The sequence below is a fragment of the Hippoglossus hippoglossus genome, chromosome 8, assembly GCF_009819705.1.
Source record: "Hippoglossus hippoglossus isolate fHipHip1 chromosome 8, fHipHip1.pri, whole genome shotgun sequence".
Lineage (NCBI taxonomy): Eukaryota > Metazoa > Chordata > Actinopteri > Pleuronectiformes > Pleuronectidae > Hippoglossus > Hippoglossus hippoglossus.
In genome coordinates, this window is record NC_047158.1 from 14,796,124 (window position 1) to 14,822,923 (window position 26,800).

At 41.9% G+C, this 26,800-nt stretch overlaps 2 protein-coding genes across 6 annotated transcripts in view; one reads left to right on the forward strand and one right to left on the reverse strand.

The window, feature by feature from the left end:
• pbx4 (pre-B-cell leukemia transcription factor 4) overlaps positions 1 to 21,811 on the forward strand; it is a 31,603-nt gene extending 9,792 nt beyond the window's left edge. For 2 of the 4 annotated variants that reach the window (XM_034593829.1, XM_034593830.1), the window contains 7 exons: positions 10,571 to 10,815; positions 11,536 to 11,726; positions 12,366 to 12,501; positions 12,693 to 12,849; positions 14,623 to 14,726; positions 16,058 to 16,144; positions 18,218 to 21,811. In XM_034593829.1, the coding sequence (XP_034449720.1) occupies positions 10,571 to 10,815; positions 11,536 to 11,726; positions 12,366 to 12,501; positions 12,693 to 12,849; positions 14,623 to 14,726; positions 16,058 to 16,144; positions 18,218 to 18,307 (1,010 nt within the window). In that variant the 3' untranslated portion in view covers positions 18,308 to 21,811. The remainder of the gene's footprint in view (positions 1 to 10,570; positions 10,816 to 11,535; positions 11,727 to 12,365; positions 12,502 to 12,692; positions 12,850 to 14,622; positions 14,727 to 16,057; positions 16,145 to 18,217) is intronic. The other 2 variants (XM_034593827.1, XM_034593828.1) reach the window with 1 other exon arrangement.
• Positions 18,437 to 25,619, reverse strand: lpar2a (lysophosphatidic acid receptor 2a). Of its 2 annotated transcripts, XM_034593825.1 has the most exons (6): positions 25,493 to 25,612; positions 24,623 to 24,684; positions 23,788 to 24,534; positions 23,011 to 23,273; positions 22,037 to 22,129; positions 18,437 to 18,923 (listed from the first exon to the last, which is right to left on the reverse strand). In XM_034593825.1, the coding sequence occupies exons 2-6, from the start codon at positions 24,648 to 24,650 to the stop codon at positions 18,906 to 18,908; spliced, it is 1,149 nt and encodes a 382-aa protein (XP_034449716.1). In that variant the 5' UTR covers positions 24,651 to 24,684; positions 25,493 to 25,612; the 3' UTR covers positions 18,437 to 18,905. The 2 variants fall into 2 exon arrangements, with proteins under 2 accessions (XP_034449716.1, XP_034449717.1); XM_034593826.1 differs by lacking the exon at positions 24,623 to 24,684 and having other exon boundaries at positions 25,493 to 25,619.
• Positions 25,620 to 26,800: the final 1,181 nt, after the last annotated feature.

Here is a 26,800-nt window from a genome sequence, read left to right on the forward strand (position 1 = left end):
ACAGCAACCACACTATTAAACAGTGTGTTAAATTTGTTTATTGGGATTGTAATGTTTTTGGAGACCATGTAACTCCACTAATCAGATGCATTCACTGAACTCAAGTCTGCGTTACAATAGAATTTTAGCAACCAAATGGCCCAAATTACATGTTAATTGAATTACAGCACATTAGTAGTCGTAAAAACTCTTAAACAATGCCACAGTATTAAAAGTCACACATAGTTGCCACTTGTTTATTCACAGCCAGAATAAACATTTGACCTTTCTCAGTCTTGTGAAATTTGTTTGTATATTTATTTAAGAGGGCACGCGTGAATGTTAACAAAAATAAACGAGGTTCTTTATTCGGTCGCAAGTTTTGTAAGGAAAACCCCTTTCAGCATCACATGGTTGATTTAGATGTTTGTACTCCACCAGCTTTGATAGACTACAGTAAATGAAGTCTAGTGACTCGCATGCTTCATTAAAGCAACTTAATTATTATTAGTTTTCAAAGAGCTCAATTTGGAACAGAGCCATAAAATTTCATGACTTGTTCAGAACCTGTGGGAAGACTTTTATTATATTTTTATGATGGAGAGCATATAGTGCATTTTAAGCCAAAAGCTGTTACAAGATAAAAAAATGATTGTGGCAGGAATACAACCCATGTGTAGCTACTAAACCTGCATTTTCAGTTTTATTGTCACTTGGGTATAAAATGAGAATGGGACACATGGTCAAATCACCATTTTAAATAGTTCATTTTAATTTACTCTCGCTATGTAGTGGTGCAGGATTATCTCATTGCTGTTTCAGAAATCTCAGTTTTGTTTTGTGGTGTCCTGCCACTCGATTTGTTTTTCCTTTTCTCGCTCTCTCTCTCTTCCCTGCCTCTTTGCTGAAGAGAATGAAAAAAGATAGTGTGTTGGGGGGGTGCAGGAGCAATACAGGGAGATTGATGAGGCAGTAAGAGCAGGAGTAATTACTCGGTGTCCATTCCCCAAGCCAGATTGGCAGACGGCTAATATCACACAGACCCCTGGCCTTGACAGACACACCACCGCCACCCACCCACCCACCCCAACTGAAACCGGGGAGGCAGAGCACCCCAACCTTCAGCCTCGGCCTAATGGTGTGTGGGCCCACTGATTTTCCCATGTGGTATTATTCCTGTAGGAACAGGGCTTCTGTATATTGACAAGGGGAACTGCTGTCTTGAGTGTGTTATAGGAAGGGAAAAGCTCAGTGGAATTGTTCACCTTTAAGACTGCTGCAATACGATTTTAGCCAGGATTCATCAAGGGCAGGGATTTGACTGTGCTGTCACTCAGTATTTCAGCCAGGTCACGGTGTCTGGATATGGATAGCGACTGAGTTTTTAATTGAAGATTAGATATAACAAGATAGATTTTTACTGAACTGCATAGTTAACTTAGGACAACAGCCACTTTTTATTTTCTTGTGTAATTCAGCTAAAACATTAAGTGTGATGGACGGCGAGATATGATGTTGTGATGCAGAGATTTAATGAATAAGAGCCCAGAACATTGGGTTAAAAATTACCAGGTGTTTGTGTCTATATATGATAATATATTTTGTTAGTGCTGATTCAGGTATGATCTGTGAATCTCACATCTGATATATTATTCCAGAATTTACTGATGGGAGCAGAACATTTAAATGAAATTAATTGGATTAATTAATTGCATGTACTCACAAAATCAAATTGCAGCAAATAAAGATAGTGGATGTGCTTATATTGGTGACAGAGACTGATTTAATTGGCCAGAGTGGCATGTTGGGCAATGCACCATAATTTGTCCAGCTTTTGATCCATATCTTCCCAGCGAGTTATGGCCAACAAAGAAATACAGAGTGACCCATCAGTACTGGTCAAGTTTGGACTCCTACCTCTTCACCCCCAATCAGCATGTATGCTTCTCACACTGCTTTTAGGCTTTGCTCTTAAAGGAAGCTGGCGTCGCTTTAATTAAAGATATGTAAATGTGGCCTCAGCTGGATTGCATTAGTTTGGTGGCAGTGGGGTGGGAGTGTGTCGGAGCCTAGCTCCTAATCCTGACTAATTAAGGATTAATTACAATTGATGGGAGCCTTCCACCCCTCTTCAGTAGTCCACATTGCTGTCCTGTACGGTATGTTTGTATATTTCACACCATGTCATAAATGCAGGGGAAAGATGGAAACATCAGGGCCGGTGGAGGGAGCGAGTTTTACTACCCACTCGGAGATTAGCTGTATTTATTGGGTTATTACAGATACTGGGAAGCCCATGTTCCATCTTAGCCCTTGGTGCTCCTTATAAATCTAATACTGAACTAGATTGAGGGCTTATTTTGGCAGGTTGATTAGTTTTTTTAATTCAGTATCTCTTTTAATGTGCACTCATTAATGTGTGTTACATGTTAACGTAGTCTGTGTGTAAAACCCCTGGTAAATTGTTATCCTGACCAGCCGTACATATTATAGGCAGAGTGATTTTTATTCCTCACTAAACTGGTACATTGGACCTGTGCAGACTAACCATGTACCCTCAGCTCTCTCTGGCACCATCTGACTGTGTCATAATGCTTGTTCACTTGTTATAAATGGGCACTGCTCTTCTGATCTATCGCTTAATTGCCACCTAATTTGCATAACAGTGCAAATTAACGACCTCTCAAATGAGCGTTCATTTTTCACAAAGTCTTTAGGAGCTCCTTAAGAGTCTGTGCTAATGAGCACAGGAGGCAGCTGGCCTGATGAGAGTTGACTGGGGGAAGATCCTAGCAGTGCTATAACAAGCCTCCTGCTTAGGTGCTCTTCGTCATCCTCCTTCCTCCTGTGACATTTCAAATTCTTTCTTCCTTGTCTCTCTGTCTTTCTGTGTGTGCAGAACTGTACTAGACCAGAGATATTGTATTACAGATTTAGTCACATGTGCTTAACAGTGCTTACTATATCTTTCAAACATCACTCGTTTTAGCAAACTTGCCATAGTGGTTCTAAAAAAAATGTAATATTGCTCAGTAACTTAAATTAACATCAGTATGTTCCAAAAAGAGGTTTCTTGTGTTGTCCTGATGTTCAACAACAGGGCTAACATACAATTCCTAAAAACATGAGGAAAGAACATAATAAATGATATACTCTGACATTATGGTTGTAAACGAGGCTGATTAAAATTTCACCATCGCCGCTGCTCAGCCTGCCCACACTTGAGTGCCACTTCTTTTTGGTCACGAGCGCATGATTTTACACGCAAACTCCCAATGTGTGACTTGATTTTAAAGGGTGCAATCTGTCATATTTTGGGGTATGTTAGCTAGTTTTGATTTTGATATTGTTTGAGTGACTTGGTTCACACATTATTTATATTTTTTCTATTTTCTATTTTTTTATTATCTGACAGGCCCTGTTAACATATATTATTTTGTTTCTTTTATTTTGCGTAATATGTAAACCTGGGACAATTCTTTAATTAAGATTTAAATAAGAAAATGGCTAGAAAATGTACCACAAACTATACAGGGTCCGACATACAGTATGACCAAGGGCCAGTGAAAGTTTCAGTGCAGTTGATTGATTTGTCACTGGTCCATTCAGGCCTGTGACAGGTCTTCTTTAGAAAACAGAGTGGACATATGATCGATGTGAGATGTCAAAGGTAAACTAAAGTCACAAACTACTTTAATTCTGTGCTCACGACAGTGTTTGGACCCAATATGTGGGTGTAATTTCATATAGCAGTCTAACATTAGCCCTAAGATGTGACTAGATATAGCCACCTGCGCCAAGATGAGGCCTTTTTAAGTTGACATCAACTTTAAAGATTTAATCGTAACAATCTTTCATTAAAATATCTAAAAGCGACTTGACCTAATTCTCCTGAATTTTGTAATGTGAATAAACTTTAATATTTGACCTCATCCGTGGACATGGTTTTGCGACTGAGTAACGTCAGCAGATTTTCATCGACAACTCCCATGATGCCACGCTGCTTTACGACATTGTAAAACTAGCAACTGAAGTTGCATATTGTACGTTTAACTGTAGCTTACTGTTTTAATGTGGAGCGCTGCAGATTTTTACACAAATCTCCCAAGCAGAAACGGAATAAATCAAAGTAATACATAATTACATGTTGTTTCATGGAGATAGTGCCAGTACTATGCTGAGTTCTGTCTTCTTTCCGAGAACTGTACGCCTGTTGTGGGAACACAAACAGCTAAAGCATAAACTACCAGTGTTATGCAGAGTTCTGCGTGCCTTCTGAGGACGGTAAAAACGTAATGGATTTTTTGACGGCCCACCAGGCCACCATTGTGGCGGGATTCCTCCCAGTGCTCCTGATAGCAAGTCTAACTATGACAGATAGGTCTTTTGATAGTGTGTATGTCAGGAGATACTAATAACTAATTTTCTGTGTCAGAAGAACATGTTTCACTTGCCCTCAGAAACTCCTGCAGGTTTAAGTGGACAAACCAAACACTTGTCAGGCAGCTTAACTCTTAAAGACTTGCTATAGACAGACTGCAACCAACCCATAACGCAACACTCTGTCAAAGTCTGCAGTTACACTGGTTTTCACTCCATTCATTGAGAATATCTGTTGCACTCATTGATAAGGTTGTAAGGATTCTTGAACCGAAACCAAAATTGCAGTCCAAACGTCCACGGTTTTGGTTCATTTTACGCTAAGATGGAACCGCAACACGTCTCCCTGCCCAGTCCCACTCGCTGCCACAGCATCAGGTGCAGCCTGTTGCGTGTGTGCGTATGCGTGTCATAGCACACTCCAATCGAATCACAAGCCCGGGACCAAACCCAGTGAAATCTGAACCAACACACAGAAGTGACTAGCAGCTTCAGAATAATAAACCAAAAAAAGAGAGCTCGTGGAGAATCGTTAGATCCGTACTCAATGAACGTGTAATTAATCGTGAAAAGACAATGTAGAATTTTTTCAATCATTTCTTACAATGTTTTACCATAAGCATTGCATCATAAGGCCCCAATAATCTATGGGGGGAAACAAATTCTGCTGGGTTAGGGAAAATAAAAGGCTTTCACAGATTAATGTCTCTATTTGTCACGTTTTGTCAAGTTAATGTATTTTTTAAATGTAGATATATTTTAGATTTTGTTTTTCTGCTACCTTTACTTTCTATGTTTAAAAAAACTTCTTAAACGGTTATCTGGGAAATTGCTTCGATAACTTAAAGAACTATTAATGTAAGTGATGGGCATGGGGAAAATATATTGTAGATTCTTTATTAGCATCTATTTGTGCAGATTGGGTGCCAACACAAATTGATCCCTCATTAGTGTTTGTGTGTGTGTCCTTGTGTGTGTGTGTGTGACGGTGTGTTTGTGTGTGACCATTCAAGGGGGGTACACGTAGTCATCGCTCGAGTGTCCAAGCCTCTCTCTTTAGTTAATTAAGGGCTGATTGATGATGTGTTGGACTGAAGTGTTGTGTTTGCCCAAGGTGTGAGTTCTCCAATTCACACCTTAATCAGACCACACTGTGTTTACTCTCTGTGTGTGTTTGTGTTCGTGTGCGTGTGTGTGCGTGTGCGTGCGTGCGTGTCAGACTGGGGGGCTGCGTGCAACAGGACTCTTGTGAACTACCCAAACAGATGCTGATTAGCGTGAGCTGCTTAAAAGTAGGAAAGGACATATGGATTGGGCTCATTAAGTTGACTGTACTCCTCTAAAAGCTCCCTTTTTAAAAGAATGGGGCACACAGGTTTTATGTTGCATTTGCAGTGGAAGTGCTTCTTCTCCAATATCCATTTGGCAAATAGCCCATCAGTGAAATTATTCATTTTCTGTTCTTTAGTTTTAATGCCGTATTCTACAACTCGCCCAAGGCAACATTTTATTCACCCGAGTCCTTTTTCTGAGGAACACTGTATTCTACTGAAATGGTAAATCAAAATCCTGTATGCACAGAGGAACCTGTTTGGAAAAGTTGATATTAACCAGCTGTTACAAAAAAGTTGTGACTGTTATCAATGCCCTTTTTCAGATTGCAGAAGACCACCAGTCCTGATACCAGTACAGGATTTTGCATTTACAGATTTAAACTGTGTGACTAACTGAACATCAGGACAGTGAAGCGTGTATTTTACTGCATGGATTTAAAGGTCAAGGACTTTGTTCTCTAATGTCACTCATAAAAATATATATGGAGGTCAAACTGACAAAAATAAGCAAAAATAAAAATCACATCTGGTTGGCTTTGGGTTTTGTCAAACTTCCACTGAAGCTGAATTTCTTTATCAAATGTTTTGTCCGACTAGAACCTGGAAACCAAATTCAAAAGTGATGGGTTTTCAGGAACCTATCTTAGTGTTGTGCACTGTACAGGAAGAAGTTAGGTCGTCATTTGTTTGCTCTGCTAAGGAGGTTGTGTTTTCATCTGTCTATTTGTTTGTCTATTTGTTAGCAACATTACACTAAAACTACTTAATGAATCACCATGAAACTTGGTGTAAAGATGCAGAATGGGTCAGGAAAAAAAACATTTATTTTCTGTGTGGGTCCGGAATTCTTTTCTCTTTCTTTAAAATTGCAAGAGGGGGCTTTTTTCAATATTTTGGTGGATGGATCTTGATTTTACAAAATGTTGCATATTAAGGGGACTAATACTGAGTTTGCACTTTGGTGCAGATCCAGATAAAAATCTGGATCTTGTGAATTTAAATGTGATTTCATAATGGGGCTGTTGGGCCTTGCCGAGGTAGGGACTCTACTGAGTGCCATTCTAGTTTTTCAAAGTTTAATGTGTTTTTTAATGGTAAAAACATAAAACAGTGAAGAGTCGTTTAATATGTGAAGACTGGTCCCAGTTTTCCCTTGCTGCATTTGTATTCCCCAGATGATAATTTACATCTTGCAAACAGTTTTTGTTATACGTTCTTTGCCCAGCTGCAGTTGAGATTTATTTTTGTAGTTTTTGTGAGGTGAATTTACATATTCATGTCGCATATTTTCATTGTGAAAACCATCTTTCTATGGCCTATTCTCTTTATCTGAATTCTCTGTCTGTAATGAAAGGAAAAACTGATGTTTTCACAGTCCTATCTTTTCTCTCTTTCTGGCTCACTCGCTCGCTGGCACGTCTGTACTGTGGATTCTGTATATTCCTGTAGCCGTCCTCCCTCTCTCTCGCTCTCTTTCTCTGTCTCTTCCTCTCTCGCACACATATCTTCTCCTGTGACTCCTTTTTTCAATTCTCCTTGGTTCTCCTTCTACCCTCTCTCTTCTTACCTTTTTTTCTCCCCCTTTTTTTCCCTTCTCTATGCTTCTCTCTCTCTCCCGCTCCCCTGCTCTCTCCCAGTGAAAGGCTGAGAATACCCAAGGGAGCTGATGCAATTAAAATGCTAATCCTGTCTGTCTACAGAGAGAGGGAGAGGGGGGGGCTGACAGCATGAGGGATTGCGGCTCACATGGAGAACTCGACTGAAATGGAGAACAGAGGGAGGGGGGCACTGGGGGAGGTGGGTGGGGGTGTGCTGAAAGGGAGAGGGGGGAGGGGATGTGTGTTGGGGGAGACAGAGTGAAAAGCGGGATGCTAGCGAGGGAAAAGACAGACAAGGATAAAGCTTGTGCTGTGAGCTGAGCAATGATATACTGACTGCGTTTAAGTCTTATCTATTTCAATGTGTGGAAGGCAATACAGTTAATGTACAGCACCGCGCTCGTGGTTGGGTTGTTCACCCTTACCTGCACCACTTCATATACTGCGTGTTGTGTCTGCACGGCGCACCGTTTCTACATTGGCTGTGCAGAAATGAGAATGATTATGTATGCAGTGAAAGCCCAGCTGGATACCCTGAATATTTCATAGTATGTGTTGCTCGCTCCGTCTCTCAATGGCACACAGCTCGGCTAGGGTGGTAACGTGTGCATAATGGTGTGATTTCTGCGAGCTGTGGATGCAGGCTGCAGGCCTAAGATGTCTTCCTGCTTGCTTTTTTTCTCCTGCTTTTTTTTTTTTTTTTTTTTAAAGGAATTTAAGTATCATTACTTACAGCACTCTGAGTTTTAGGCGCTCTGTAATTTAACTAGCTCGGCGGCGACGTAAGGAGCTGGTTGCTCAAACTGAAACGCTGCATTTCTCAGAGCTGTATGTTTCTCATAAACGTTAACTGTATTTTTCTGAGGTCTCATGGAGAGTTTTTTTTAAGGTGCATCCATGTCATATGGTCTTTTTCTGTGCAGGATCTTAACTCATCTCAACAGCTGCTATAATACCACTAGGCCACTAGACTGAGCATGAGTGCAACTGTGGGTAATCACAGCTTAATTGGAGTAATTAGGGGAATGTAGGGGCATTAGGCTACAGCTGGGGGCCATAATGAGGAGTGGGGGCAATAGGGAGAGGGGGAGAGGTGAGAGGCTCCAAGAGCCACAGTTGCCCTCCCCACTGTAGTTCAGTTGTACTTATCTGTAAAAGGACAGTGAAGATCAACCACACACGACTACATACTATCAGGACAAAACAAACACTTCTGCTCCTTGATCGCTAAATTAGCTGTCGGGTTATCTGGCCAAGAAGAGGTGCAGGGATCATATGTGGATGACTACAAGGAAAGAAAAAGTGGAGGGAAAGAGATGGGCGAATCAGGGTCATTAGTTCAGGCGGCTGGGTCTGCTGCATTCCTGAGCCCTGAGATGGGGGAGCAGCAGAGCAGGAATGTGCCTCAGAGAGAGAAGAGACCTAAGCAGAGGGAAAGAAACAGGCAAGAAGGAACAAGAAAAAAAGGGGAAAAGAGGGAAAGTTGGACACTTTGCTAAGGGAGGCCTTAAATGGTGGAACAGACTCATTTATCAAATGAAGTTTGAAAAGGAAAAAAATCCGCCTTCTCTGTAGCACTTGGAAACTTTTAGGCAGAACAGTTTTTGTCCTCATTTCTTTCACATCTGTTAGCCCCACTCTACAGTCCTGCTAATTTGTTAGCTCTGACCGCTCCATGGCTGCAAACTTGTTTTTCTGCACGACTCCTACAGGGAAATCTTTACTGCAGCAGTAAGACTAATACACTTTTGAAAGTTGTGGCTACAAGAAAATCCCTGAATTAACTAATTCATGCACCCCCTAACTTTTGATGAGCTTTGATTAACTACTGTAATCCTTGAGGAGGACAAGTGCCTAACGCCACCCAGTTTCCACTGGGATTAATCCTGTCATCCATATTGTTGGCGTCTGTCTCCTTCAGAATCCTGTCTGGTTTCGCTGCCATATAAAATGGCTTTTACCTCCTTAATTTAATCCTATATTATAAAGATCAGCATAAATGGGTGCATAGTAATTGCTTTATTTGTGACTCTGAACCAATATTTCATGATTGCATCACATTTGAACCTTTTTGCCCTGGTATACATATTAATGGACAAATTCCAGCAACAACAATTTTTACTTTCATAATGAATGTATACATTAAAATGTATTAATTGTACAACTTGACACTTAATTTTTTTCAGTGCATACAAATGTGTTATAGGCCTGCAATTTAAGGTTACTTTATCAGTAAGTCAGCTGATTATTTATGATATGAATTTATGCTTTTAGTCTCCTAGGCAACAGTGCTAACTAGAACCAGTACATGTTTGTTTATTTATGAATAGTTTGTGGGTTTTTGCTTGAAAATAAAGAGAAGAATTGCTCAATCATCAAAATAGGTGCCATTCGGTTTTCGTTCGATTCACTAGTTTGCTTGTTAAACAAATTGTAAATAAAAAAAGAGCTCTGAGGTGTTTACCTATTTTCAAAATAAGTAAAGAAAATCAGGTTTGAATAACAAATCTCTAAACCACATTTTTCCTTCTATAATTGTTTTACTTTTAGGTGTACTGGTTATTGATAAATAAACTGTTAGTAAATCATGCGCCAAGATTCTTCTTTTACTTTCTGAAGTTGAAAGATTGAGAAGCAAAAGGGGCAAGAGGAAATTTAGTCGAGAGTTGAAAGCTTCAGGCTCTGAAGAAAAGATGGTTGTCTGTACTTAAAACTTTAGAGTAACAAAGTGGTATCTGTGTGGGAGTGTGTGTGTGTATGTGTGTTTCGGGAAGAGAGAGAGATGAGAGCATGGCTGCAGGCTGACAGAGGTCCTGGTATAATACAGTGGTGGAGAGCAGCGACTGATAACTATACTTATGGCCACTGGGGCTCATAGTGACAGCACATGCACTCCCATTACTGGTCCCATGCCTCATGCCCTTATCTCTGGCAGATTGCCACTGAGGGGCCACACTGCCCTCTGCTGTTGATTTGGAGGAAGTTCAGGCTCATTGAGCATTCAGCCGGGCGCTCGAAGCAATGACTCAGGGGAGAAACTTGACTAGGCTTTGACAGGGCTGCACTTCTTTGAATTTTAGCAATGATAAAATGTCTTCCTGTGCACCCCAGAACCCACAGTATTAACCTTTTCCTTAAAACGAAATGTGCGGTCTCTCAGTTTTTCAAAACTTCTTAACCTGCAAGTTTTGTCAGACCTATAAAAGGTGTTTTTTTTCCTCGGTAGGTTAACACAAACTTTGCCCGTCTAACTCCTGCTTTCTCTCTTCTCCCGCCCAGTGCTGAGTATACGAGGTGTGCAGGAGGAGGACCCACCAGATCCCCAGATCATGCGGTTGGACAACATGCTGCTCGCAGAAGGTGTGTCAGGACCAGAGAAGGGAGGAGGATCGGCCGCAGCGGCTGCAGCTGCAGCAGCAGCAGGGGGCTCACCTACTGACAGCAGCATAGAACACTCCGACTACAGAGCCAAGCTCGCCCAGATCCGCCAGATATACCATTCTGAGCTGGAGAAGTATGAGCAGGTGTGTGCTGAGCTGACCGAAATACTTGAACATACACCGTTAATCACTAAAATTAACATGATGTAATAAATTAATAAAGGAAGCCAGTTTTAGTCAGAGACTCATTCCTCTGTACCCGGGTTCACTAGTGTGGTAACATTCATTTTGTGCCAAGCAAAAGGAAATGTACAGTGAACTGAATGAACTGTTGTTCTGTTAGAATGTGGCCAATCATGCAACAATACAAGGCTGATTACCTCTGTTTCCACGTTTTAATGTATTTTAATTTATATTATCAGCGGCTGTGGTGTGAAATAAAAACTTAAGCTGGGGTTGTTAAACACATGTCTCAGGAAATTGAACTGCCTGGAGAAAGATGTTCGCTCCATTGTAAAGAATGAAAATAAGATTTGACAAAAAAAACATTTTTCGACACATAATATGTTTAAACTCGGTAAGAATAGAAAAACCTTGGTTTTTGGTATTTGGCAGACCCACCCTTTCCTCGTGTTTCACTGATTTAAAAAACGGTTTGAGAGGCATAGCTACAGACTGTATTTCATGCTTCAAAGGCCACTATTGTCTCACAAATCATGTTTTCTAATATTAGCCTATTTTTTGGGAAAAGGCCCTACATGTCATCATCACATGTCAGGGCAGTGGATAGAATCTGTGCTCGGACTATCTTCTCACAATAACATTCAACTCCTCTCTCTCTGTCTCGCTCTTTCCTCGGTCCAGGCCTGCAGTGAGTTCACCAACCATGTAATGAACCTGCTGAGAGAGCAGTCTCGCACACGGCCTATCTCTCCCAAGGAGATTGAGCGCATGGTGGCCATCATCCACCGCAAGTTCAGCTCCATTCAGATGCAGCTCAAACAGAGCACCTGCGAGGCCGTCATGATCCTGCGCTCACGTTTCCTAGACGCCAGGTCCGTCCGTGTGTCTCGCTGTATTTTTTTCTCTGTGTGTGTGTGTGCATTAATGTGTTTTTGTTACCACTTTGAGACAATTTCTGATACAAACGTGAGAGAGAATTCCTCATGAGAGAATTCCTCATGAGAACCAAAGCCTGGTCTTAATCAAGCGAAATATTATAATAATAATAATCCTGGTTATGGTGTGAATTAAGGTTAGGTTTTGTTAAGGCCAGTTGGTAATGGTTAAGCAGAGGTTTAGGGTTTTGTTTAGGCTATCCACTATTCAAACCTTACCCCGAACCTTAACTAGAACATCAGAGATGTCGTTTTGCCTCATTAGGACTAGGATGGATTGCAGTCAATGCAATGTCCTCACAAGGATAGCTGTGTGTGTGTGTGTGTGTGTGTGTGTGTGTGTGTGTGTGTGTGTGTGTGTGTGTGTGTGTGTGTGTGTGTGTGTGTGTGTGTGTGTGTGTGTGTGTGTGTGTGTGTGTGTGTGTGTGTGTGTGTGTGTGTGTGTGTGTGTGTGTGTGTGTTAAATGGCTGGTTGTTTTCTTGAGGGCTGAAGTGATCCAAGCACGTCGACCTTGTTGTGACATGTACATTCCGAGCACTTGGGTCATTATCTCTTCTCTCTGTGTGTGTGTTCAGACGTAAGAGGCGCAACTTCAACAAGCAAGCTACAGAGGTGCTGAATGAGTATTTCTACTCCCACCTGTCTAACCCTTACCCCAGTGAGGAAGCCAAGGAGGAGCTGGCCAAAAAGTGTGGGATCACTGTGTCTCAGGTGAGTTGCTAACAATGCTCATTGTTCAGGACAATAAAAAATAAATTTTAGCTGTTTTTGTGCTGTTTGTCGAAATTATCACTTTTTGTTTATTGCAGTATTAACATATTTTTAGCTGAGTGAGCTGTAACACTGAGGCTCCACGAGTTAAATGAGGAAACTCGAATATCTGATGTCCATCTGTCCTTCAGGTTTCTAACTGGTTTGGCAACAAGAGAATACGCTACAAGAAGAACATTGGTAAGTTCCAGGAGGAGGCAAACCTCTACGCAGTTAAAACGGCGGTGGATGCTGCCAATGTGTCGGCGCAGGCTAGCCAGGCTAACTCCCCAGCAACACCCAACTCAGGTACTTACTGCTCCATCTCATCGTTTCAAAAGCTCGGCCGCTTCTCATTAACAAGTTCCTTTACATCCTGATGTGTTTTTAAATGCAACCAAACCTGACAGAACCACACAATCATTGGCTGACTCGTCAAAAAGCAAAACCCACACTGCACAACAAATGTGCTTTCAGCCCCTCACAGCGTCTGTTCAGAACCATGTGAAAGGATCCTATTTATTTAGCATGAAATCTGATATCTGATATACCTGTATGCAATCAGAAAGCTTTACAGATTAGTGTATGTAACAGTTTCAGCAGCCCAACTGTTGAGTGGTCACTTTACATTTTAGTTACTTACTCACTAAGCACTGTATTAGGAACACCATACTAATTCTGGGTAACCACTTCTCTGCAAACCTTGAGATTCATCATATCAGGGTCATGAGCGTGGATGAGGCCACTGCAGCCTGAGATGCTTTTCTGCTCCCCACAGTTGTGGAGCATGGTTATCTGGGTTAATGTTAAATTTTAACCAGTGTAGAGATTGTGTACGAAAATCCCAGCTGATCAGCAGTTTCAGAAATACTCAAACTAGCAGCAGTCTGGCACCAACAATCATGACTACATTCTGTTTAGGAAAAAGTCACTTTTAAATGTGAAACTCTTAAAGTTGTTGCTCGTTTGGTTTGTGCAGTGTGGTCTTTGCATGTCTGTCTAACATTTGCATTCATCTTATGCTTGGCTTTATATGTTAGCTGCTTTTCTAACATTCCATATTTTCAAAACTCAAAGAATAACTAGATAATCAGATGGAGGCCCTGACCTAATGTAAACCTCAAGTACTGTCCATCTTTCATGTTTTCTTTCTGAAAGTCATCCCCCTGTACATTTATTTGCTTGTTTGTTGCTTTTGTTGTGTTAGAAACTTGGATTCTTTGCATATATTTAGTACATTTCAAACAATTATATAACACACAGCTCATGGTAATAGTATAATAACCCAGACTCACAGAGGAAGCTGAATGTTGATGTTCAGATGTTTATATTTTATTTTTCAACTTCAGTGTCCTCAAAATACATGTTTACAACTTTGGACAGCAGAGTTGTTGAAAACCAAACTTACACTCAAAGTATGTAATTTTCTGATGCAAGTGCTCTCTCATTTAAAACGGTAACAAAAGACAGAGGTTGGTGATGTCCTGACGTAGCCTGGGAGTTGTCTTCACCACGTTTGACATCATTGCAGTCAGCGTTTCTCCCAGTTAGGATTCCTTTAGTGTAAATCAGTCAGGAGGTTTTTTTTCCCATGAGCCTAATTATCTGCACAGATCTCCACCTCCAAAACAAACAGACCTGGTGATTTCAATCCAGTAAAAACTCTGAATGAAGCAGTGTATAACCTTTATACATCCTGTGAAATGTCTCATGTCCTCCACTACTGCCAGACTGCCCTGCTCCATACTGGAACACCACCAATTCTAAGGAACTGTAAATGTGCTCATGACATTCATTTCTCCCAACATTTTTCTAAAGCCCAGTCCAGAATTTGCTCAGCCAAAGAAGCCAAACTTACTTTTTAATAAAAATGTTGTAGTTGTAAAATGTGTGTTTGCAAGTGTGTAGCTTAGAGTCCATGCTAAATACAATTTAAAATACACTGGCTGAGAACAGTGACCCTCACATTGACGATGGTTATAAAAATGTTGTGCTACTAGTCACATCGACTAGTGGTGACCTTTTGATCCCATGGCACTATGGTGCGGCTGATTGGATATTGGGTATATATATTGCCAACAGGGTCACCAGGGTCATACAGTTTGTCTCACACAGGCGACGCCTACCTCAGTCTGCGTTCACTCAACGGGGAGGGTCTCAACATCGCCCCCTCTCTACAGTCGCAGGTACGCACTGAGGACAGCTGCAGAGTTGACCTCAATGCCGTTAACCCAGCCACCCAGAATCCTTGGATACCCACCCTCTGCGTAGCTCCTTTCGACCTCGACCTCTCCCCAGATCCCATCCTGACTTTACCTTTGACCCCATTGATCCCTTCCCCAACACAAGCACACACAAATGACCCTTCTGTACAGTGAGCCCTGAAGAGCTTATGGTTTCACTTGAGAGGAATAAAGTAGAAAATCTTACACTTCCCTCTGTACTTCCATTACAGTCCTTACCAATATGTATAATTTAATAGAGCACAGAGTCGGCTACGTTACAGAAACCCTAGACAAGGTTTTGGGCATCAGGACCTTGCTCAGTTCTCTTGTGGTTGTCAACATAGCGCTGTATGGAAATCAGGGCTGGGGATTGAACCAGCAAGCCCTGCGGTTAATAATCCATTTCTGAACCTACAGGACCTCATGCACCTCCAACCATCAAACAGCCTCCCTGCCCTCCTGAACATTCCTCAATCCCATATCCTTAAATATCCACCCTCTCACCCGTGTAGAACCAAGAAATTCCAAACCCTCCTTGTGATCGTTATCTTGACATTTAGAGTTTAGTTCTGGAAGAATCCACAGATTTCTGCTGTTAAACACTTTTTAATCTAGAAGTTGAATCATTTTAAAAAGTCCCAGTTTTTTGGCTTGAGCAACAGTCTTCCATTCATTTAAAACATATGTGGTGTAATGGAGAGTCATTAAGTTGATGGGTATAATGTTATAGCTATAATGTTGAGTTACACTGACTAAATGGTGGAGTACTCAAGCTGGAGAGTGATCATAACTAATACAGATGCAGTAGAGGTTTGTGGATGCTGTCACAGCCTGTGGCTGTCTAGTTAAAGGTTCAGTGTGTAGGATTTAGTGACATCTAGTGGTGGAGCTGCATGTTGCAGCTGAATATCCCTCACCCTCCTCTTCCAAGCATGAAGGAGAACCTGTGGTAGCCTTCAGTTATCATAAAAACTCAAAAGGTGTTTAGTTTCTCCAGTTTGGGCTACTGTAAAGAACATGGCGGCCTCTGTAGGACCTGCTCCAATGTAAATATAAAGTATTTAAATATAAAGGGCCCATTCTAGGATAAAGAAAACAATTTGTACAATTTAGATACACACTATTGAAAACATCAATAGTATTTTATGTTCAATTTCTGCCAATAGATCCCAGTTTTACCTAAATCTTACACACTGGACTTTAAAAAAACTACAACAGCCTTTTAGATTTTAGTTGTCTTGGTGTTGTGTTGTCGTTTGTGTTGAAACGTGTGTGTGTTTTGTCTCTGCCAGGTGGATACCCTGCACCGTGCTACACACCTGACGGGCGGCTATGAGGAGCTGTCGGGTAGTGGCCTCTACACCCCTCATCACCTGGATGTGAGTAACGACTTCAAATCCTTCTTGTGGTGTAGCTGATGGATCACTATGCAGTTACTCAGGATCCCAAGTATCTGCTGTACACACTCAAAAATAAATACAAATAAGATTTGCAGGTCAAAAAGCATGTGGATATATAAAGATGGACGACATGACTGCACACCTTAAGTGTTTTGATCGCCCTCTGGTGGCTGGCCACAGTATAGGTCATAACCCCCACCTCCTTCATGTTAGTGGACGGGACATGGGCCAAACTAAAAACTCAGAGTTCACATCAAATATATTTTCCAAATTCCTTTTTTAGGCAAGTTTTGTTTTATTTATTTGATGCTATAAAAATGTGGTGAAACCTAATGATTGACAGCTGAGACTGACTCTTGATTGGTCAAGTGCATGTATCAGCAGGACCTCGATACCCCGGCTCCCTCCCCTGATTGCTGTTGTTGCTCTGGCTCCAAATTTGGTCAGCGCTTGTGTCTGGGATATTTTTGGCTTCATGCCTGGATAGAGGGAGGAAGTGGATTTACAGTCTACAATGTAGAATTGCTCCTTTAAACCTGGATACATTTGGTTGGAAGTTTAATATAGAATAAAAATAGATTAAAGCACTTAATTGTATTGTGCAAAACTATGAAAGCTTTAGTGCATAAAAGTTAAAAAGAACATTTAGCAAATTATACATTTTACATAGTTAAAAACAACCCATATATGGATAAGTATATAGTGTGAAGCAGATCTGCACATTGAAATGATGTTGAAACGACAGTTACAGTTGTAACCAAGATGTCCAAAAACGTATTATCTTTGAAACCTTCACACGAATGCTCGCTAGGAAATAAGAAATAAGTGGGTTTAACATCAGGGATTTATTACTTTGGGCTAACGATGGTCTGTTTGACATGAGCCAGGTCTCGCTCTGACGTCATGGTCGACAATTCCCTCCAGATCCAAGGCGGCTGCAGTTTTTTGGAGCCAGACTGAACAACGTCAGAGCCTGATGGGAAACCACGGTTCTCGCTGACCTTAGAGCTGATTGGTTCAGATGTTGCATCAAAACATCACTTATGAACACTTTTCATATTTTGCGTAATTGGAGATTTTGCTTTTATTAGTCAGATTTTTATCAAAGTTCATTCTGTAAACGGAATAAATGTTGTGGTTGATGGTGACGTTCATCAGGCGGAGAGGCTTGTTTTACATAGTCTGACATGAATATTGAGGTAATATGAGGACTGATGTTGTGCATTGACAGTATAAATAGGACAAATTAAAAAGAGCATGTCTTGTTTTTCTGATCATGTGTATTTTGACTGTTGACGCATGTTTTGAATTTCTTTAAAGTTCTATTTGGCCAGAGACAGACCAGCAGTTAAGTGATAAGCCAATTTAAACATAAAAGCGAGCTGATATGACGCCTGTCTTCCCTCAAATTCCCTGTAAAATGGAGGTTAAATCATAAAAACGCTGTCATGATGATCACAGATCGCCTGTATAGTGTTTTTAGAATCCACCCTGTCATACAGAAGACTGTTATCAAAACAACAATTATCGAAGACTCAACACAAGATGAATAGTTTGGTCTCATTACATTTTATTACATTAGGGTCAAATCAAATAGAAAGCGTTTGTGTGTGAAGGCTGTCTCATCTCGTACAAGTTCAGTTAATCTGAAGTGAAATGATCATGTAGAATTTATGAAGTCATCCATAAATATTCACTTAATTTGTTTCCCCCTTTCCTAAGAAATAACAAAAAGAACTGATAAGAATCAGTATGGGTGAGAGTCGTCATCCCTTGTTCTATCCAAATAGTAACTGAAGATGTTTGGGACAGAAAAATGTGTAATTCTCAAAAAGGCTGCAAGCTTTGTCAATATTGTGTATAAACATATTCAAACATTTTGAAAGTGAAGTGTCACTTTATTTAATGGTTTTCAGACTCAACACTGAGGTTATATTTTACATTTCAGGCACAAAATGTATCTTACTTTAATCCCTAAGTTTACAACTCAGATCAAAGTTTAGATTGAACTTGGTCTTTGTGCTCAACACTCGTATCCCCGTCTGTTTGCAGGCTAACAGCTGGCAGGACACCACCAACCCTCCCTCGGTCACCTCCCCTCCCGGTCCTCCTGGCAGCGTCCACTCCGACACCTCCAACTGATCCGGTGGCTCCCTCTGCCATCACTTCATTCCCACTGTGGTCTGCTCTGACCACCATCCTCTGCCCCCCCCCGCTCTTCAACACTCCCTCGTCTCTCTCAAGTAAACAGTCTCACCGGCCTGTTTTTTGCATTTCATAAACACACACTGTGCTGGAACACAGGACAGCCGAACCGCAGTCGGGAGGAGCGCTCCCTCCTCCACTTCCACAGCTCCACTCCGTAACTCAGAACGAAAGAGGGACGGAGCTCAAAACATCTTCGCCATCAGACTTTTTGAAAAAACCACTGACCCAGCTGTGTAGATGATCAAGATGTCTGTACATAATGTGTATATGCACGTTAACTTCACACAGTACTCACACAGCTTGTCCATGTGCCGTTGACCTCTGCACTCGATCCTTTGCTTTGGAAAACTGTGTGTGATTGCCTGTATCTCTTGAAGCCTTGGCATTTGCAGCCAAACCGTCGATACAGATCACCAGGGAGCTCTGCTCACCTTGCTCGTACCAAAGTGCTGCCCCAGTAGTCGTCAACACATCTGTTCCTCCGAGATCACCCTCCGCCGACACGAGACGCCGTCGCATCTCCCGGGTCCTCCTAGGTTGATATTTCATTCTGTTGGAGATTTCAAAGTGAATCACGGAGACACGTGCAGAAGGTGCATGTAACCCCCCCCCCCCCCCTCATCCATACCGCACACACACAGCAACACAACTTTTCAGTCGTTTTCATAGTGAGCTGACATTAAAAAAAAAAAAAGTGTCAAGCACAAACGTTAGCATCCTTGTTATGGGTGTCTCTACCTGTAAAAAGGTAGTGAAGGGGATCACTGTTCCAAACCAGGCAGGACAGGTGATATTAGGGCTGGCGAGAAGAGGATGAAAGGGCAGAGAGAGGAGAATAACTTTGGTGGAGTGGATGTAACTAATAGCCCTTTTTGTTGCTAACCAATAGAGGGTGTTGGTAGACGGCTTGTAGACTTTACTTCTTGCTTTCTGTCCACTAGTTATTTTGATTGTAGGCTATTTTCTAATGCTGTTTCACCAAGAATGCACCAGCCACCACCAAAAATGAGCTCAATAAAGCATCTAGACGACGTTAGGCGAGGGGTGGAAGGATTGTGGGGCATTGATGTGTTATTGGGACAAACGTGACATGAATTTAGAAACGTGACTGTCTTCCATGCATGTAGGACTTCTAGGCGTGATATTATTGTTTTCATTTAACCTTCCGAGTTTTTAGCTTCGTTTTTATTAACAAAAAAAACCTAAAAAATAAAAGGGTATAATTATTACAGTCAGACCAAAAAGGAAAAAGTGCATCATGTATTGCTATGATGTGTGTGTCTCTGTGTGGGCGTGTGTACAGTGGATGTTTAAGTCAAACTGGCTGGTGCCCTCTGACCTTCGTGAGCATTAATAGAGACTGGGTGCTTCCACCAGCCAATGACACAAGCAGGTGGGGGGGGTTCGGGTGAGATCTCCTCCTCCTCCTCCCCATCTCGGAAACATTTTACGCTCCTGAGCCCGAGGCAACACGCTACAACCTTCTGTTGTACCAAAAACCAAAAATACCACGTTCAGCAATGTAATAATGCTACTCTGTCTCTCGCTCTGAAGCTGGTGCACAGCCACCTTTGCAGTTCGAGGCGAGGAGGGAATTATATTTGTATCTGTGTCTCTCTGTGTGGTGTTGTCATGCCTCAAGTTGATTTGATTTCTCTTTTTTGGGGGGGGGGTTGTTGTGGGGCTTCATGGGAAGGATGGGTGGAGCGAGAAAACTGTCATATCAGACCTGTAATTTGATTGTGAGCATCGAGGGCATCTTCTCCCCTTTACCCATCTTTTATTATCCTCCGGTAAAACCACAACCCTTTTGTTTTTAGTTCTGTGGCCGATTGGGCAAGGGCTTCTCTGTCTCTCCGCTGTTGCCAAAAGAAAAGAGGCAGCACTGGGTGCAGTCAAACTCCTGTTTTACGACAAACCTGCAGCGTCCTTTGGGGATTTTCATTCTTTTGGAACTATTTTATACATTTAAATGTCATGTGAATAACAAAGCATTTTGATAGTAAGGTAAAGCCTTATGAATATTTAAGTGTCAGTCGAGACTTTGTTGAACCATATGTTACAGAACAAAACTTGAGCTTATAAGCTGGTCACATGTGATATCCCACGTTTTAATTACCTGTTTTTGTTACTCATCGCAGTTCATACGACTGTATCTTACAAATTATCACCGCACCAAATTGTCATGCCCCCCCCCCCCCCCCCCCTCCCCCTCCTTTTTCTACCTGTTGTAATGGATGTCACTGTACAGTTTGTGTAATGTTTCCGTATATATTTTCTTTTTCTTTCTTTCTTTTATAAACTTCGATGTTCGGTTGAGACGCCAGTTTTTATTTTGGCCTTTTGTGTCACGGATTCACGATAACTCTGTATCAACTTTGAATATTATTTAGGTCTTTTGTTACATAACCGAGTGGCAATGTTTTAAGGTTTAGAGGTGGAACGTCTGGTGCTGTGGAAAGATTCTCCGATGCATTGAGGTTCTGCGATGGATATTGTTTTGTTGTGGTTATTTTTTACCAACACTTCTCAACTGATTCCACCCACACGTCCTCAGTTTTACAGTCACTTCCTCAAATATTTGCCACTTTTTGAGCCTAATTTTATCCTAAATCTTTTTAAAAAGCTGCTAAAAAAATTTGATGAAATTAGTTTGTGTTGTATCAAAAGTTTTAAACCAGACGCTGATAAATTTAGGCTTTACCTTCATCAGCCAGTAACGACTTAACGCAAAAGGAGCAGATGTTTGTGTTGTGTAAAGTTAATTAGATTAATTATAACTAAACGGCAGCTTATTTTATATTGTTAAATTCTTGTTCTACGCTGAAACAGGAAGAAAAGGTTCCACGTTTTAAGTGCATAAGCTGCACTTTGCTCCCGTCGTCATGCTCCTGTGACTCTGCTTGAAAACAACACCAAACATCAGTGGGTTCATTGTGTGGTCCTGCACTTCAGAGCTGCACATCGAAAATACCAAACTTAATTTCACTTTCTATTGTCGAAGGGGGTTTAAATCGTGTTTGGATTCTGCAAGTGACTAAATGACTTCCACAGCATCAGACGTCTGAACTCTAAACCTTTATGATTTCTTTGTTTTTATTAGTATATTTGTATCTCCCTTCTTTCCCTTGTATTTACCCCTCTCTCTACCTCTGTCTTTCCATTTCTCTTGTATATAACCCCCACTGTTTTCAGACCTGTGAGTCTGTATGAACTCCTTTTATACCTCAACTTTAGAATTGTTCTAGAAAGAGTAAAACAAAAGGAAGAATATGACAAATTGTAGTGTTCTTATTAGAAAATTAATAAAATGATTTAGTGTGATTTTTCTTTCCCCCCCAGTATTTGATTTCTAATTTTAGGAGTGTTTCATTTTTATAATTTGTCACAAATGCTCTTGTGATAGTCAAATGTAATAAAAGGAGAGATGGCACCATCTGATGATGTGAATGTGTCAAACGTCCTGAGAAATGATAAATCCTTTTAACTGATGCATCTTTATATATATATATATCTATATATATATATAGATATATATTTAAGTCCATTTACACATGCAAACACAGTAGAGGTAGTTTGTCAGAATCAACATTTTTTACACACTGTCCCAGTTAGGTGACAGTAAAATCAAGCTGTTTCTTAAATGCAGGCCTACAGCCATACCCCCACCATTGTCCAACCGTCGTCTTTATTGTTGGCGTCTTGAGGCAAACACAAAGTCGGATCATCTGATTTCTGGACACAGATGAGAGGTTCCTGTGGACACAACATTATTTTCTTAGTGCACAGGAAAACCAAGACAAAGAGACTAGGATCCAGGACTAACTTTATCAAATTAACATTTAACAATAATGTCTGTCAGTAGAGAAAATACCTCCAGGGCCCAGTAGTTCCTGTGTGAAAACATTTAAATTCACTAGATATGGATTTTTATTTGCACCAAATAATGTCAATAATGTACAAACACTTCGATACCAACCTACTAAATAAGTCAGATTTTTTTTTTTTTAATCAAGATTCACACACCTTTGCCAAGATGGTTATGTTTGCATCTGTTTGTTAATGAGCTAGATTACACAAAAACTGCTCAACAGACGGAGAGGAAGATAATACCGAAAGTTGGTTTTGATTTGGATCATAGGGCAGATCCAGCTTTTGAATTTGATGATTTCACATAGAACGATTCATGAATCTTGATGGAAAAAAATCGGATATGTTTGGGGAACAACAAATAAAACTCCTGTGAATTTAAATGTGGCTTCACAAGGGGACTGTTAGGCCTTGGTGGAGGTGTGTGCTCTACTGAGTGACATTCTAGTTTTCTCGTAATGTTGAAGAAAGAAAAATTTCCTGGATCCGCCCCTCGATACTGACTCACACCACAATCTGATGTGTTAGATTAGAAATCAGCATGTGCACTTGAGCGGTTAAAAAAAAAACAACATGCATGAGTCACTGAGGCAGAATGTGACTAGGCCTGAGGCAACAAGAGTTTGTTGTGAGCAATGTTCAGAATCTGAGGCTTGTCCTGTTTATCTAAAACCACAGGTACTGTTTGGAGAGAAAAAAGCCTGTTTCAAAGGTCACATGTCGCACTACCTGGTCAATAAACCTTCTAGCACTGGAACGACAGGTACCTCTGGTAGCGGAGAGTCTATCTCCACAGGGGGAGGCTCCCTCTGCCGGCCGCCACCTCTCCAACACAGGCAGCACAGGATCCTCTTGAACGTCCTGCGCATCTCCTCGTCCCGCAGGGAGTAGATGACGGGATTGACCAGAGAGTTGCACTCGGCGATCACCAGACAGAACTTCTCGTAGTCGTTGGCGTGGCTGTTTCTACCCAGAAGCCCGTCCAGTAAGAGGGTCATGAGGCCGGGGGTCCAGCAGATCACGAAGGCGCCTGCAGAGAAACAGCCGACAACAATGACCTCAAACCTTCCACACTATTGGCCTAAGGTGCGGCTCTAACATCATTCGCCTGTTATTATTCATCATCATGGTTAACTGGCTCCAGGAGATGAGTCACCTGAGCAATACAAGAGAAAACAGGGATTTCATCTTTGATCTTTCGTCAAATTCCTGACAAGCTCTGAAACGAAAACTTCCGCAGTAAACGGACAAGCTCTGAAGAAACACACAAGGCTAAAGCTGTGGAACTGGTTTGTGGAGGCTGTTTGCAGGATCCCTGCAAAAAGCCTCCAGCCGCTCATCCACTACCTTCCAAATACAAACAATTAGTTTATCTTCAGTGGAGAGGGGAATACAGCCATTAAACATGACTTCATGAAAAAACGTACAAGAGATACGCGTCTCTTGTTTGGAGTGAAACTAAAATCTGAAATTGTGCAGAATTGGCCGCATATCAAGAGAAAGCTGCGCCCTGTGTTTCGATGTGTTGGTGCCAAAGTTCTCACCCAGAACCATGGAGATCGTTTTCATCAGGTTGAAAACGGTCTGGCTGTGCTCCGAGCTGTGCTGAGACACGTACAGGCTCTGGTATCTCACGTAGATGAAGATGCGGGTGTACATGGCCACCATGATGAAGAATGTGAGCAGGTTCAGAACCGCCCAGAAGACGAGGAAGCGGCGGCTGTAGAGGGGAGCGATGGTGGAGCAGTCGTCCAGGTGACACTCGCAGTTCCACAGCATGGAGGGCACCAGGCCCATGGCGATGCCCACGGCCCAGATGCAGACGATCAGCAGCACCACCCGGCGCTTGCTCATCTTGCTGTGCAGCTGCATGGTGAGGATGGTCTGGTGGCGCTCCACGGCCACGGCCAGCAGGTTGGCCACAGAGGCCGTCAGGCTGATGTCGATCAGGGCCCCGCGGATGTACCACTGCTCCTTGGTGAGCGTGCTGGTCCAGGGGCCCGTGTTCAGCATCAGGTTGGCGTAGGCGACGCCGGCAAACAGGTCCGCCGCAGCCATGTTGCCCAGGAGATAGTAGATGGGGAAGTGGAAGCGGCGGTTCATGAAGACGGCCACCATCACCATGAGGTTGGCCAGCACGACGATGAAACACACCGTCAGGCCCAGTCCGATCACCACGTAGTCCCGCGTCGTCCACGCCACGCTGATCTTCTTACCCACGTGGTTGTAGAAAAAGGTGACGTTGTGGCTGTAGTAGCAGGTGTTGGGCGTGCTGCTCTCCATGGCCGTGACTGCAAAAACACAAAGTTCATCAGTTCATCAATGTGCTTCAACAACAGCCAATGTTCAATATGGTTTTTATAATAGACGGATTTTCACCATGCAAGAGAATCAGATTCAGCCACATCACTCAGATATGATGCTGTTACAAACTGGAAACACTTTAGAACAACAGAAGACGTCTTCAGGTCTTTTGTTTTGAAAAATACTTTGGATTGTGACCTGACAATATTATACTGAAGCAAAACAAGGAAATAACTCATGAAGTGGAAACATTAAAAAGCCTTTGTTAGTGTGGCAAAGATCTAAAAATGCACCTGATGAAAACCAGTGTGCCGCAACATGCAGGTGCATTTTTTTAATGTTATCTATAGAAGTATAGGTATAGGTATATATAATTTATAGAGGTATATATTTATAGGTGTGTAGGCTTATTTTGTTGAGGTTAAATGTCCCAATAAGCACCTTGTGAAGTTGTTTTTAACGAATGTATTTCCAAACGATGCCCGCCTTTTTAATTTTAAACTCAATTTTGTATTTTTGTAATAATCCTCAATGAAGTACTGCTGTTAGTGCCTGAAAAAACAGATACAACAGACTTAGTGGTGGCCAGAATGTAGAGATAGAGATATAGATATAGATAAAACCAGGCTACGCACACATGTGACGTGTGTGATTACCACAGTTTGACAGTAAGACAGGAAAAACAAAGAGTCAGAAGAAAAGACTAAATGTGATGTCATCAAAATGCTTGTTTAGTCCAGATAACAGTGACTCAGGGTTTGTTGTGTTTTACATTAACTTTCCAACCAACGAATCTGAGAAGCTGCAATCAACACACTTGTTATGTTGTCCCTGCTTGGTCCTGCAGTGAGACACATGTAACTCAAACAGCGCCAGAGAAACAAATGGAGATTTTCATTTGGACTTTATGCATAAAGGAAATTAAGAATATTAAACCAAACTCACTGTGTGCGCGTCAGAGTCTCCTCCATCCAGACATGAAGCTCCTCGCTGCCTCACGTGAGACAGAAAGTGTCTCTGCTACTGGTGGTGGTGCAGCTTCAGGTGAGACTGAATCATTCTCACTCGGATCAGCTGCCCCCGTCAGACAGGACAGATGGTGCCTTCACGTACAACCTGGAATGTGGGGAAAAAACACACTGAGGCTCACAGGTCTCACCAAGTACTTTCATACAGATTTTGTGTTTTTTTTTAAAAAGTACCTTGTGTCACTCAGTGTTCCCACGTAGCGAAATTGTTTTGGCCCAGATTTGGCCCACATACCACATGCCATTGGAATAATGGCACTTGAACGGTCCGCTCCTGTTTACCAGAACTGGGAATACTGGAAGTTGGTTTTGATTTGGATCATAGGGCAGATCCAGCTTTTGAATTTGAATATTTTCACATAGAACGATTCATGAATCTTGGTGGAAAAAAATCGGATATGTTTGGGGAACAACAAATAAAACTCCTGTGAATTTAAATGTGGCTTCACACGGGGACTGTTAGGCCTCGGTGGAGGTGTGTGCTCTACTGAGTGACATTCTAGTTTTCTCGTAATGTTGAAGAAAGAAAAATCCCTGGATCCACCCCTCGATACCGACTCACACCAACATTGAATGCCAACCTTCCACTGAGTTTCATGCTAATCCGTCCTGTAGTTTTTGTGTAACGTAACTATCAGTCTCAGATCGCAGAGGAAAGCAGAAGTTTGAACTTTACGAGAACAAATATTCTGCACTATAGCACTGACAGAATCAAACAAAGAAATTCAGTGGAAGAGTCATCCAGGTTCCTCATGCACCAGAGTTTTGTTCCTCCCGGCCTGATGTGTTAGATTAGAAATCACAAGTAAGCCAGAGCAATACTGCACATCAACCCAAAGGGGGCCTGAATTTGTTTTGTGCCATTTGGGCCATAATCCCCATTTACCTCGGGGGTCACTTTAGGTTCACATCCAGATTACACCTTGCCTGGAGCCTCGCAAACAATGCAGACGTTTGTTCTCGGGGTTTTGGGCCACGTTTTGCTACAAGTGCTTACAAGTGGGGCCACATTAGGCTCCCATCCATTTTGTGAGGGCCAGAAGTGCTGCACCATTGCCTGAAGTGGCCCACATCCATTTGCCATCTGGGTCACGGCCATGTCTTTTTGAGTCGGTTAATGGAAACATCAGATTCCTCAGCAGAGAATGACAGGTGGAGACACAGGACACAAACATGTGGCTCGCACTTCTCCATCTTGGAAGCAAAATCCTGAATGCATCATTAT